This window comes from Delphinus delphis, chromosome 6 (assembly GCF_949987515.2).
Source record: "Delphinus delphis chromosome 6, mDelDel1.2, whole genome shotgun sequence".
Taxonomy (NCBI): Eukaryota; Metazoa; Chordata; class Mammalia; order Artiodactyla; family Delphinidae; genus Delphinus; species Delphinus delphis.
The window spans coordinates 47,658,876-47,673,269 of record NC_082688.1 but is presented as its reverse complement, the minus strand read 5'-3'; the positions used below and the strand labels follow the sequence as shown (position 1 = coordinate 47,673,269).

The 14,394-nt window shown below is 36.7% G+C and overlaps 1 protein-coding gene across 1 annotated transcript in view; it reads right to left on the bottom strand.

The window, feature by feature from the left end:
* The window catches only part of CEMIP2 (cell migration inducing hyaluronidase 2), a 78,527-nt gene that overhangs the window by 37,410 nt on the left and 26,723 nt on the right, over positions 1-14,394 (bottom strand). The window contains exons 6-12 of the mRNA XM_060014635.1: positions 10,764-10,952; positions 8,726-8,895; positions 7,450-7,659; positions 6,933-7,138; positions 6,723-6,792; positions 3,257-3,385; positions 964-1,052 (exon numbers count right to left, since the gene is read on the bottom strand). Of these exons, the coding sequence (XP_059870618.1) occupies positions 964-1,052; positions 3,257-3,385; positions 6,723-6,792; positions 6,933-7,138; positions 7,450-7,659; positions 8,726-8,895; positions 10,764-10,952 (1,063 nt within the window). The remainder of the gene's footprint in view (positions 1-963; positions 1,053-3,256; positions 3,386-6,722; positions 6,793-6,932; positions 7,139-7,449; positions 7,660-8,725; positions 8,896-10,763; positions 10,953-14,394) is intronic.

Genomic DNA, 14,394 nt, shown 5'->3' with positions numbered 1-14,394 from the left:
TCTGATCATTGCTTTAATATATTTCAGGCTCATCTTGACCTTTAACAATGACTAATTCTACTAACTTATTTGCCCAGTTTTCTCCTGACCTTTATTACTGTGTCACAAGGATTCTGCTTTACCAACCTCCATTGTGACTCCTACTTTATTCCCTTGTGAACAATAGCGCCTGTCATCGTTTTCGTAAATAACTGTCAACAGAGCCTATTAAATCTAGAACCCTTTCAGATCCTTTAGTTGGTCAATCAACTTGAAGTATAGAAAAATAACATGTACACAACTTCTACTGAATATGACCTTAAGTTGCCATCTTTTCCAGAAAATTTTGTTTCCATTGGAGATATTTTATTTATTTTGGCTCATACACAGCATGTAAAAAAAAAAAACTTTGTTGAAATGCTGATCCATATCCTAACCACATTTTGTGGTTATAAAGGAGAGTAACACATAGCCCAGCTATGATATGCATCTGAGACTACGAAGAACTGAACCAGAACTAGCTTAATCATCAAGTTTGAGACTTTTCCCTTTGAAACAGATTTAACGCGACATTCCACTTTGACCACTAACAATAAATTATATATGCCTTGGTTTTCAGGGATTATATTAAAACATCTTAGCTTAACTTGTTTTTCAATGAATCATGTTCTACTTTTGGCCAAATTTTGAAACCTTTTTCAACATATCTCTCTTCTTTTTCTTTCTCTTTCTACAACTCTCTCTAACATCAATTTACAACTGTCAAAAAGAGAAAAAGCATCAATTTCTTTGGCATCTCAATAAGATGAAAAGCCCAGCCACAGGACCTAGAACAGCAAAATAAATGTTTTTCCAAAACCCTCCTACAAACCCTGAAAACTTCATTTTAAACATGTTACTGGAGAAAGAGCGCAACAGCTTAACTCAGAAAGTTTTACTTTGGCAAGATATGGCTTGAGTGTGATTTAAAAGGACCAGTTCTACCTTGCACTGTTATCCAAACAGAGGTACTCCCTTGGGTCAGCAGCACTAGCATTGGTTGTTTTGACACCTTTGTCAATAAATAAGCCAGCCTGGAAAATATAATAATGGACTGAAATGAATATGAATCCCAAGTTATAACTATATATATAATGATTCATGAAATAAGTTTTAGCTTATCACATCTACCAAAAAAGGAGGGAGAAGGGAATAAACAGCAAAGCAAAGGTATTACAAAAAGAGCTACTTTACTGTATTTTTTTTAATACTTTTACTCATTCGGTCATTCAGCAAACATTTATTTAGTGCCCACCTTAGGGTAGGCACCAAGCATTATACGTCAACCAGAAAACTATGGTCTTTGCTGTTACTGACACATAAACTAGCAGGATGACATGCAATGAAATAAACAATTACCATCCAATATTATAAGCATATAACAAAGGAAGCAGATGATGCTTTGGCAGCACATAAGAAAAGCACCAAGATAAGAACTTTTGTGAAGGTAAGAGAGAGAGAATTCAGGGAATGTCTCCAAAAAGAAGTGACATCCTAAAGCTGAAACTTAAAGGAACTAACCACACAGAACAGGTCAGAGATGAAGGGCAGGGAGTGGGTGGGAAACAGTTGAAGAACCCAGCGGAATGTACTCAAGGGAATCATTTGTACAAAACATCTGGGGATGAGAGAAAGCATGGCACATCTGAGGGAAAAAAATCTTAGCTGGACTAACAGGAAATGTATATAGGGAGGAAAGGTAAGGAAGAAGACTAAAGAGAAGCAAATGCCAGATGGTGCAGAGTTGATACGCTAAAGAGTCAAGACAATGGGACATTTAATAAAGGCAATGGAATCAAGTGCATTTTAAGAAAGAATACTGTGGCTACAAGATGGATAATGAATTAGAAAGGGGCAAAAAGAGAGATAAGAGAAAAAATAGGAGCTGACTACAGTAATCCAGAAGAGAAATAAAGGTGATCTAGACTCGTGACAGTAGTAACAGGTAAAATAGAGTGAGAATTCTTTACTAGGTAGAATTGATACCATTTGTAATTAATAAAATGTCTAAGGATAAGGGAAAGGAAACAAACAATAAAGGTTCATATATTTCTAGTCTGGGCAATTAAGTGGCTAATGGTTTCATTCACTGAAACGAAGACACAGAAATGGGTCTGGGGACAAAAATAAGGATTTTCGTGTTGAACACATTTTATTTATGTGTCCCTGAGACACCCAGCAGGCTGGATGTCTGATATCACTCTGGATAGTCAGTCCCAAATTTAATAAGTTAAAACCTAATAATCCACTCATTATTTAGATCTAATACCTTTTATTTTAAATTGATACAGTAGATTACTACATGTCCTCATGGTATATGACATTTAAAAAATTAATTAGAATAAGGTGTTTTTTGTAATACCACTTATAATTAGAAAATTTTGAGGATTTCTGCTTTGAAGTGCTGCTTTCAACAGTTACTAGCCTTAATCAACTATTCAGTTCATAAAAACCACAATTCTTTCTAAGTTTTTTCCTCTCTCAAGTCTTCATCAAGTGATTCTAAGCTCTTCAAAGTACATCACACTTAGGTTTTTAAAGGATCCTCTGAGTATCATAAATGGAAAGTATTAATTCAACTTTGATGGGCACATCAGAGTAAAGAATCTGGGCATTGTATCACATGATGAAAATATCAAGATGCCTTGGGAGCATAAAATGAACCAGATGCATTTATCACCAGGGAGGTGGGGACAAGTGCCAAATATCATGAAAGTTAGAGTTCTTAAATGGCCTTTCGTCTCCTTGACCTATATATCATTTTAAATTGGGTCAAATATTCTTAAACAATATTTCACTATTTACATAACTAGTATTAAGTGTCCAATAGGACACCCTATTAGCACTGAGAGAAGAGAGAAAATATGCTTTTTAACCTCCAGAAGCATATAATACACTAATGTGTACATCCTTAGAAACATGTAATGATATTAAAGATTGGAAAGAAGGCAAGGGGAGGGAAGGAAGAGGATGAGGATTCATAGGTCAAGTCCATTATTATAATTATTCAGATTGCATGTACATGTGTGCCGTAGCATATATTCCTATGTGTGTATAAACAGAAAGCTGTCTATACATCCTGAATGTGGCAAGGTTAGGAGTCTGCTTATTTAATCACAAATTACTTTCTCTGATGACAAGTTCTACCTAATATTAACATTTCTCAGTTGTAATCACAGTAGTCCATCCTTTACCCTGCAAATCGTTATGTACTGATTGTTAAAATTTAGGAACCTACCTTAAAACTTGAATGGACCCTGTTGTTATAAAATATTCCCAATGGAGTGAGTTCTGGTTTTGCTAAGAGCTGCAATCCACTGGATTCCCCCGTAGGTTCCTTGTGGAATAAATACCATATTCCAGCATCCTATAATTAAAAGGGAAAGATTATTAAAAAGCCTCCTTTTATAAAGCCACTCTATGAAACACTCTCACATAACCTAAGCATTTCACAAACAAGTTTCATCTTTTTAACACTAATTATTCATTGGTTCAGGTTCAGAATTGACTCTAAGAGTTGTGCACTCATCTAGTACACTCAAAGCAGTATATCAGGCTTAAAAAAAAAAGGCATATTTAACTTTGCTTGTAAGATGGGACAAAAGATAGAATTGGCTGATACCAAAATTTATTTTCGAAGTAACTTTCCCATCATTATCTACTTTAAAAACTCATGCAGCCAGGACATGGAAGCAACCTAAATGTCCATCAATAGAGGAATGGATAAAGAAGATGTGGTATGTACATACACACACACACACACACACACACACACACACACACACACACACACACACACACACAATGGAATATTACTCAGCAATGAAAAAGAACAAAATAATGCCATTTGTAGCAACATGGCTGGACCTAGAGATTGTTATACTGAGTGAAGTAAGTCAGACACAGAAAGACAAATATCATATGATATCACTTATACGTGGAACCTAAAAAAAAGGGTACAAATGAAGTTATTCACAAAACTGAAGTAGAGTCATGGATGTATTTGGTTGGCCAAAAAGTTCATTTCGCCAATCCAATAGAAAAGAAACTTTTGGTTACCAGGGGATAACGGGTGGGGGGGGTGGGGCAGGGATAAACTGGGAGATTGGGACTGATATATACACACTACTATATATGAAATAGATAACTAATAAGAACCTGCTGTATAGCACAGGGAACTCTACTCAGTTCTCTGTAATGGCCTATATGGGAAAAGAATCTAAAAAAAAAAGAGCGGTTATATGTACATGTATAACTGATTCACCTGAAATTAATACAACATTGTAAATCAACTATACTCCAATAAAAAAATTTTTTAAATCAAAGTATTAAATAACAGCTGGGGGGAAAAAAAAGTCATACAGAACTAGAACCAAATCCTCCCTTCCGTTCCATGTGACCAGGACAGCACAGCCTTTTAGCAATATGGGTTTTTTTCTGTTTACCTCCAAACCTGATCAATAGATGAGTCATACCTATTAAACAACTATCCATCACTGACTTCTTTCAAACAACTCCAGTGCCCTTCTTGTCCCGAGGCAAATTTTTGCCAAACAGAAAAAACCACCACACACATGAATCAGGATGCTGTCTCAGGCTAGGTCCTGTCTGTTCAACTTCAGTGTTACTTACCTTAACCAAAGCAGCAGAACAGTTTGAAAATTTCTGACACTCAAAATGAGATATAAAAATCAAAATGAAATGTTCTTAATCTCTGTGATAATTTTTTATTTTACAATTTAATTAAAAATCAGCCCAATGTGAAGGACAACTTCACATGAAGGAACTCTGATTAAACAGATTGTTAAAACTCAAATATATAGTCGAAAAGTATGGTATCAATTCAAATTTAGCAAACATTTATTTAGTGCCAGGTCTCAAAGAATTCATACTCTAATGGGAAATACAGAGAGAACTAAAATATAATATATGTAATAAATACTATATTAGTTGTAACGAAGTCCTTTAGGAGCATAGAGATATGAATTGTGGAAAACATATCACCAAAACAAATGCAATATGTGGCATTTTTCCATGATAAAACTTTACAGATGGGTCTTAGTAAAACAAACTACTCTGAAAAATGTGTTTGCCACCTCTATTCTTTTGGGCACAAAACAGACTTGGAGGGCTGTGAAGAAGGCTCCATACCATAGCCCTATAAACTGTGGGCAGAGTAAACCCTCCCAAGATGCAATGGAGTTTCAGGTTGGGGGATAGAAAAAGCGGGCTAAGGAGGTAGCAGCTGTTTCCTGTTAAAACTCTGTGGTGTCAAAACAGGCAAAGGGAGCTTTGTAAAACGCAGTGGAAAGGTACCAAGAAGAAAGGGTTTGATTTACTTTGGGAGGAAAACCCTTGCCAAAACATGAGCTTTACTGGAACAGTTTTTCTAGAGAGAAAAAAAGAACTCACAGAATGCAAAGGACGAAGAACATACAGGAGATGGAAAAGATAGAGACCTGCTTTCTGCTTTTCTCACATGAGGCCTAATAAGGATGTCTGGCAACCTCACCTTACATTTTTTCATGGACTATTTGCAATTTGCTTTGATCTTCTACCCATGACTTCTGAAAACAGCTGAAAGGAAGCTCTGCTCTGACTGTTATTTGTAATGTAACAGATCACAAGATGATCCTGGGGTAAGACTGCACATCAAACCCTTGGTCACCTTTACCCAAAATCTCATCTTCCAATCAGAAACTCTCAACACAAATCCCGTATGGGCTCAACAAATATTTGATGAAAAATGAATGAATAGAAGCCTGAAATGATTGAATGTCCAGGTCTCTGCTCTGTCAAATAAGAATTTTATGTTTTACGTTTTTAAGAAAAATCACAGATGTGAATTCTACCATCACCCAGTGATACCTGTTTTCTGGTTATCTTGAAGAAATACTCCCTTCAACTATTTTTTATTTCATCCTGGAAAACAATGCTAGGTATCTCTTTCCTTTTTAAATGTTAATAGCCATGATGTATATATATGAATATTCAGGTTTTGCTTCAAAGCTCATATTTCTGTGCTATAGTTTTCAGCACAGATATACTCATAATAGTATCATGTCTTAAAGATTCATTTTTATGTTATAAATTAGCAGCCCTAAAAACACACAATTACAAATGTAAATTTCTCCAAGCTTATCCAGGAGACATTTCTGTCATCCAAAAACAGTTCATTTATTCTCTTAAATTATCCCTGTGTATGTGTATGTGAAACAATTTAAGGCACACAATTGAGTCCTTGCTTTACCAAAGAGACGAAATCCCTAAGTGTATACAATCCCTGTATTTAACAAAAGGATGTGCCCCTTTGACCAGAATGACCATTGTCATAATATTCTACAGAATAATCCACTCTCATAAGGCTTTCTTTGCTCATTAATATATGACTGAAATAGGGAAGCCAGAAAGATCGTACATAATACACTAAAAATACACTCTGGAGATGGCATGATAACCCTAGATATGAGCCCATCTCTTTTCTGGCATTTAGCGCCTGTCTTACTACACTCATAAACACTAACTGGCACAAATGATTTAGAAAAAATAGAAGAACCATCTCAGCTATAGCCTGCTCTCAATGAAATAAGCTGTACCAGAAAGCAAGGTGCTTGAGTTAGATTACCACAAACTACAATGCATATATATAAACCAGAATACTTACAAACTTAAATACAAAAAAACTGAAGCACTTTATTATTTACCTGTGAGCCTGCAGCTGCATTATTAATCAGATTATTGTTGGGATGAGCAATCCAGAAAGTTGAAACAGCCCTGAAAGGCATTTTTTAAGGTTATTTAAACATTCATCAGGAAAAATCCCACCTATTAAAAACCTCCCCCAAAACATCTTCCCCAAAAGCCAACAGCCCTTGACCATCACAAGTGAGTTTTTCACTCCGCCAATTACTCACATACAGTCAGTGGCAGGCACAGGGATGTAATTTCCAAACACTTTTTCCCGCATGGTGGTACACATGGAGTTATTCCTATCAGTGGGAAGTAGGGTGCCTGGTTTGGTGAGGAGTCCCAGATTGTGGAACAAAGTGTTTCTCTGTTCAATACCATCTTCCAAAAAGAAACAATGACCTAGTGTGTCAAATCCGATGGTGTCTTTTATCTGCAGAAATACAAGTGTATGATGTCACTGGTAACAAGATTGACTGCGGTTTAAGCGACAAGTGCTATTCATGAGGCATGCTCAGTACAAAAGCAAAAACAAGTTTTGATCTTAGCTGATGGGGCAAAGTCAAATGTCAGGGTTCATTGATCTCTTAAAAGAACAGAGAAAAACAGCAGAACTCTCAGTAAAGCAGGATAGAGTAAGACACGTGGTATAACAGCTTACTTATATAAAATTGAGAAGTCATGAGAATGAAGGAGAGTTAACTGTTTCCATAATATGCATCAACATAATGTGAGGCTACTTACCAGCAAGCCATTTGTCCCATGCACAGTGATGCACCTTGAGAAGCTGTGATGAATAGATAGGCCGTCCACAAACGTTGCATGTCTGTACCCTCCTTTATAATCCACGTCTCCACACAGGTGAAAATGAACAGGATACCGCCCCAGGTGCTGCTGACCCATATGTTTCAATTCCACATGAGAAAGATGGACTGAAGTAAAATTTTTCTTTATCTGTAAGATAACCAAAATCAAACTAATACGTAAGCAAAGTAGCTTCAGCAAAGTAGCTCAGAATAGCAAAGTAGCGAAAAATATTGTTTTAACAGAAAATATCTGAAGGAGACTAGACTAGACTGTTTTCCCAGATCATAATTTAGCAAATGCTTCTTTACATAAGTGAATGCTTTGAAGAGCAATAAAAATAGCCTCTCATTAGGAATAAAGGAAATGTAACATGGAAAACTACAGAAATGGTTTCTGTATATATGTTTCGGTTTGTTCAAATATTTTGGCCATTTCCAGTCTTGTCTTATTCTTTCATTTCTATAATCTCCACCAGAGTTTGATAAATAATTATTTCTAAATCCTTCCTCAATGTTTTAGTTAGCACATACTGTTGTTTACTTGAGTCCTTTTTAAAAACGCCTCTGTTGATCCACCACTGGAGCGATCTCAATATTTACAAACACTGGATTTTTTATCACACTACTAAAAACAAAGAAATGACACTGACCAACATTTTAGAAATCAGTGCAATAGAAACGTAGCCAACAATAATAGCCTACTCAATGCACAAAAACTGATTTTAAGACACATGTAGCCAAAATGCAGCCCAGGAGTCCAATACACTAGTACATAGAGCAATGCTTAGCACACAGTAAGTGTTTAGTACTTTTACAGAGTAAAAATCTGCATACAAAAAATATCTTTACAGAAACATATTTTGAATGTGTACTGCTTACCGTTTCATAATATGTTTTTAAAAAAAAAAACTGATTCTTTCAGAGATTGCATGCATGATACTGAGATTGTTTCTTTGTCTGTATAATTGGTTCTTCCCAATGTAAATTGATTTAATCCTTCACAGGACAATTCTTAAATGGTTTAACTATAGGTCCAGATCAACTAAATAAAGATATAACCTTATCTTTTAATCATCTAAAATCTCATTGTTATTGGATAAAGAAATAAAATATGATTTCAATAGCCATAAAGATCTCATTCCAAAACTTGAAGTTTTTTCAACATGCACTTAGCAGCCAGGGTTTCAAAGAGTTCATTAAATCCTTTTGCCTACCATGACATGTCCCCCAAAGGTATCATAATCAAAGAATTGGCACTGGTTTTCAGCGTAGCATGAGTCTTCCATTTCTCCTCGGATTACGATATTCTGGGTAAGAATTCCAACCTCAGCTCTCATGTCTACACCATCTATAATCTCACCCATGTGCAGGAACTGAGGCGTTTCTGGTTGATGAGAGCAAAGCAAAAATAACATTAGAACAATGAAAACATAAAACTTATGTCAAAAAGATAGTCCTCTTTATTCTGTAACTCCAAGACATTATTAAAATTTATTGTTTTCTTCCATTCTTCAATACCTCAGAACCACAGAATCCCAGGAAGTAAAGATTTTAAGGATTATATAGTCTAATCCCCCACTCAATGCCTTAACCCTCACTACCAACTATCAAATCCACACACAGAGACCTTACTCCTCCCTGAAGTAGTTCAGTCCTCTCTTGAACAGCACCAATAATCCAGAATCTAACTAAGAATCCATGCTGTCTCTCTCTCTCTGCTTCCTGTCCATGTGCTCTTGTTCTACTCCCTTGAGGACAACACATGAAGACCCAGATGCATGTTGGATCTAGGAAAACGAATGGTTCTGTACATGTTGATAACAGAGTGTCAAGTTGTTTTTGCTTCTACTTCAAAGCTAAAGTAATCTGCATTTGGACATTAACAGTACAGAAATAACCATCTTTCCCTTCCCACTTCTTATTGTAATATTATTATGCACTTTTAAATTCCCACATTTATTGGAAGCTTAGAAACACTTTAATAATGAGTTTTTATCTGATCTTTACTATAAAAACTCAGGAAGGAAAAATACAAATAAATCCAGGAGTTGAGATTATGGAGACTCATTATCACGTAGACTTGTTAACAAGAGTGGGAATTTCCAAATGAAATTAATGCCAGATCGTATCATGGTTTTTTAGCTTTTTGTTTTCTGCTTAAAGTATAACACTGAATGAAACAAGAAAAAATTGCTAAGTGGGCCAATCCCATTTTTTTCTAAAGCAAAAAATTTTCCTTTAACCTTCAAAGCTCTAAATTACCCACTGAGTACTTATTAAATAGTTACTATAAATTATTTTGTTTTGTTTTTATTTTGTTTTGTATCATAAATGTATAATTTTTATTACAGAAGCAAGGAAATATAATGAGTGAAATGCACAATGAATCCCATAATTGAGGCAATGAAGGAAGAAGCTTTGCCTATTACCAGGCTCAAAATAAGTACCTGGTAAATGTCAGTCATCCTTTATAAACACTGCTTACAGTAAGAATCTTATTGTACATTGCTCTTTCTCAAAAAATATATTATTCAAGATTATGACAGGAAATGTAGTTTTATGAAAATATCTTTTTTTTTTTTTTTTTTTTTTTTGCGGTACGCGGGCCTCTCACTGTTGTGGCCTCTCCCGTTGCGGGATGCGCAGGCTTAGCGGCCATGGCTCACGAGCCTAGTCGCTCCGCAGCATGTGGGATCTTCCCGGACCGGGGCACAAACCCATGTCCCCTGCATCGGCAGGCGGACTCTCAACCACTGCGCCACCAGGGAAGCCCTGAAAATACCTTTTTGGTTCCATTTTAAATATATTAGTGAGATCTACTTTTTGCCAAGAAAGTAGACACTCAAAAACCATGAGTTTCATTTTTTTTAATTAAAAAAAGAAAGACTTCTATTAAAAAATGAATCTGGTTTACTATTATTTAATAGTGGAAAATTAATAAGAAAGAAGTTGGAAAGGATCTTGAAAAAAAATCAATCCATCTAGTCTGCATCTTTTTTTTTTTTTTAACATAGAAACTGGCACAAAAACACTGATTTGCCTATAACGCATCATTAACAGCAACATTATTGCTCAATGACTACTTTTATCTAACATCCTCTGGGACTCTTGTGTTCAAAACACCCCACTACTAAGAACTTCAATATTGATGAAGATGATGATGATGATGACGACTGAAGGAAAAACAAAGAATTCCAGGAGTCACATCTCAAAAAGAGTGTTTCCCAAGAAGCCTTCTGAGCAGTCTGATACCTTTGACTTTGACCTGGAAGCGGTTGCACTTGGGACAGGGGAGAAGAGTGAACTCCTCTGCTTGGTACATGGAATAGTCCGTGCTTGCGACCACAATCTGATCTCCGGGTTTCCAGCTACTAACGTCATCCAGCAGATGAAGTTTCACTCCATCCACGACCTCTACCCGGAAACCTGAAAGAGAAACACCTAAACCAAAAAGCAAGAAAGAAAGTGATTTTTTTTTTCTAAAATCAACCCCCTCACTGATTCACAAATCAAAAGTTAAAATAAACACAAGTCAGCAATGCTTCAATTTGATCCATGCACAGGATGAAACAGGACATTAGCACATATGTAATCTTAATATTAAGAATAAAAGCTCGCCTTAGGCAATCTCTCATTTCTGTGCCTTTGCTCATCCTTTAGTCTTTATCTACAGTGTCCTTCCACTCTTAATTCATCAACCAAGATACTATTCATCTGATAAAGTTCAGGCGAACCTTTAAGTACTTCCCAAACATCCTTGCTGGAAGTAACCTTTATGTCCGGTATTCTCATTCTGATATTCTCTCTGGTATGATTCGTATCATTCCAATGGGAAGACAGCTCACCTCCTTGGAAGCTACATCAGTAAAGGCAGCAAAGTACATGCATCTGTGTATTCACTGCTCTGTCTCATAGTGCAGACTCATAAATGTCTACTGAAGGGATGAGTATTCCCACCATTATCTGCAATGTGACCTAAAGGCCACATGACAGTGCCCCAGTCCAACTCAGCTCCTTTCCTGGGATAACGTCAGGCTTGCAATCCAGGGACTACTAATTACTGATCTCTCCTAATACCTCCTTTTGAAATTCAGAGTTGGTTCCCAACTAGGCAGATGAAAACTGAAAAGTTGATCCAGCATCTCCATAACTTATACTCTTCAACATGCAACCAAGTGTAGAAGTGTTTCCTACTTCTAAACTGTCCGTGATATAATCTGTCATGGTTTAAAAACTGATTTAATGCAAATGAATATGGAATAGATGGAAGCTATGAAAAATATGGAAATGTGGGAAAACACCACATTTCAAAGATATCTGTTTACTAACTGTACTTCACTATCATCCTTCTAATTAACTGGCAAACTACTCTGGGGCTACTTTAAGACACTGACTCTAAGAGTCGATGATAGGAGTAAAAAAAACTCATTTACTCAAGTTAGGGGAATAAAAAAGAGGGAAATTTAGGCAAGGCACAAAGAGTAACACAAATATCCTTACAGCCTTGAGGATATCCTGATAAAACCTAACCTGAGCAAGTCTTGAATTCTGCTCCTTTAGACTCTGATCCACCATGTTTTCCTGTTTCTACAAAGCACCAAAAAAAAAAAAAAAGAACCTAATAAATGTAAAGTGTTTTTTTATATGTTTCTTGCATATAAATACTAAAGCCTATAATGGAATTTTGTCTAAATAATAATAATAACTCTAACAATAACGATAGCTAACAACTGTGGGATTTCACATACATAATAACTTTTCATCAAAACAACTTTGAGATGTAGGAACTATTATATGCATTAAAGATAAAGAAAGCAAAGGTCAAGGAGTCTGACTGACAGCTGAAAAATGATAGAGCCCACAAATGAATGCTAATTTAATTCCAGAGTCCAATTTCCTAAAGTCTATATCATTCTGCCTTCCCAAGAATCAAAACAGGCAAGTTAAAAGCAAAGGTAAACAAAAAACTCATAGTAGCAATGACAATCACTACCCAAAATTTCAGATTTTACCAAAAAGAATTATCTAAAAAAAGAGCAACTAAGAAACATTAATTTTTTCATATAAAATTTCAATAATGCTTTAAAAAAAAGATTTCTAGGGCTTCCCTGGTGGCACAGTGCTTGCGAGTCCGCCTGCTGATGCAGGGGATACAGGTTCGTGCCCCGGTCCGGGAAGATCCCACATGCCGTGGAGCGGCTGGGCCCGTGAGCCATGGCCGCTGAGCCTGTGCGTCCAGAGCCTGTGCTCCACAATGGGAGAGGCCACAACATGAGAGGCCCACGTACCGCAAAAAAAAAAAAAAAGATTTCTAGATCAATAAGTTTTGGCTTAAAAGACCATCAGAATTTGTTTCTGTTTAAAAAAAAAAAAGCTAGGTTACGTGGAAAAAATCTGTATTGTTCGATTATTCCTCACTTTTTTCTGGCTGTAGAAGAAAATCCTACCTGAGATATCTCCTATTAGCACTACTGAATAGGAAGTATGAAAGGATGTAAGTTTTATCCTCCTTGCTTCCTGGAGAGAATTTCTACCTCTTCCAGAAAACAGGAGCCACTGAGAACATAGAACACAAACAATATCCTATAGTAGATAGCTAGAATGTACCCTCTTCCAGAAGAGAGGAGTCATTGGCAATGTGGAAATGAAAGCAAAATTTCCCACAAAGGAAATGTTGACTCAAGGTTTGTCAGTGTTATCCTCTGCCTGGAGTCTTCCTGGAAGCAGTTCCACTAAACTCTTCATGCAGGTCCAAATTCCTGCTTAGAAATACTCCTCATCTACCTATGCTTTTTGCCAGAGGCAACCAGGACGTGGTCAAAAGAGCAGTAGTCTTGCAGGCAGAAAGCTGAGGCATGATTCCAGCTTCCTTATCCATAACAGAAACCATCTCCTCACCTCAGACTCAGAAGGCTGCTTAGATGGAACATGTGAAAGTCCCTGTTACATACCAGGAACTCTGTTTTAAAGCAAAAGACTTTCTCTCTTTAATTACAAGGACACAAAATACACCCAGGTCAAGTTTGCATTATTGTTAAAATAGCTAACCTTTATTTAGTGCTTACTGTATACACTGTGCTAAAAAACTTCATATTCTTCACATTTGATACTCACAGCAGCTCTATGTGGTAGTTCCCATTATTATCCCCATTTTTCAGATGAGGAAACTGAGGGTTAGGAAGTTAAAGTCACATGCCCATCATCATATAGTAAGTAAAAGAGCTGGGGGCTTCTCTGGTGGTGCAGTGGTTGAGAATCTGCCTGCCAATGCAGGGGACACGGGTTCGAGCCCTGGTCTGGGAAGATCCTACATACTGTGGAGCAACTAGCCCCGTGAGCCATAATTACTGAGCCTGCGCATCTGGAGCCTGTGCTCCGCAACAAGAGAGGCCGCGATAGTGAGAGGCCCGCGCACCGCTATGAGGAGTGGCCCCCACTTGCCGCAACTGGAGAAAGCCCTCGCACAGAAACGAAGAGCCAACACAGCCATAAATAAATAAATTAAATTAAAAAAAAAAAAAAAAAAGAGCTGGGATATGAACCCAGGCATTCTGTCTCAAAAAATCCATTTCAGTGAATACTTTGCTACAATGGTGCTCAAAACAGAGTTATAAGCTCAATCTAAACTAAACCTTTCTGGCTAATTACAGATGTAATAAAGCACTTTTTAATGACTCATTTCACATTAATTTTGGTATAATATTGGGTTGGAAAAGAAAGCTGGTGGGCAAGCACAGACAGAAGGCTGCCTATCTACCTGGAGCCAAAAAAATCTAGCAGCAAAGTCGGTAAGTACAGAAATTCTGCAGCGAACATCCTTAAGAGAAAAAATCAGAGCATCAGTGCTAGACATGATAGTTCTTCTGAAAGGTGGATTATAATT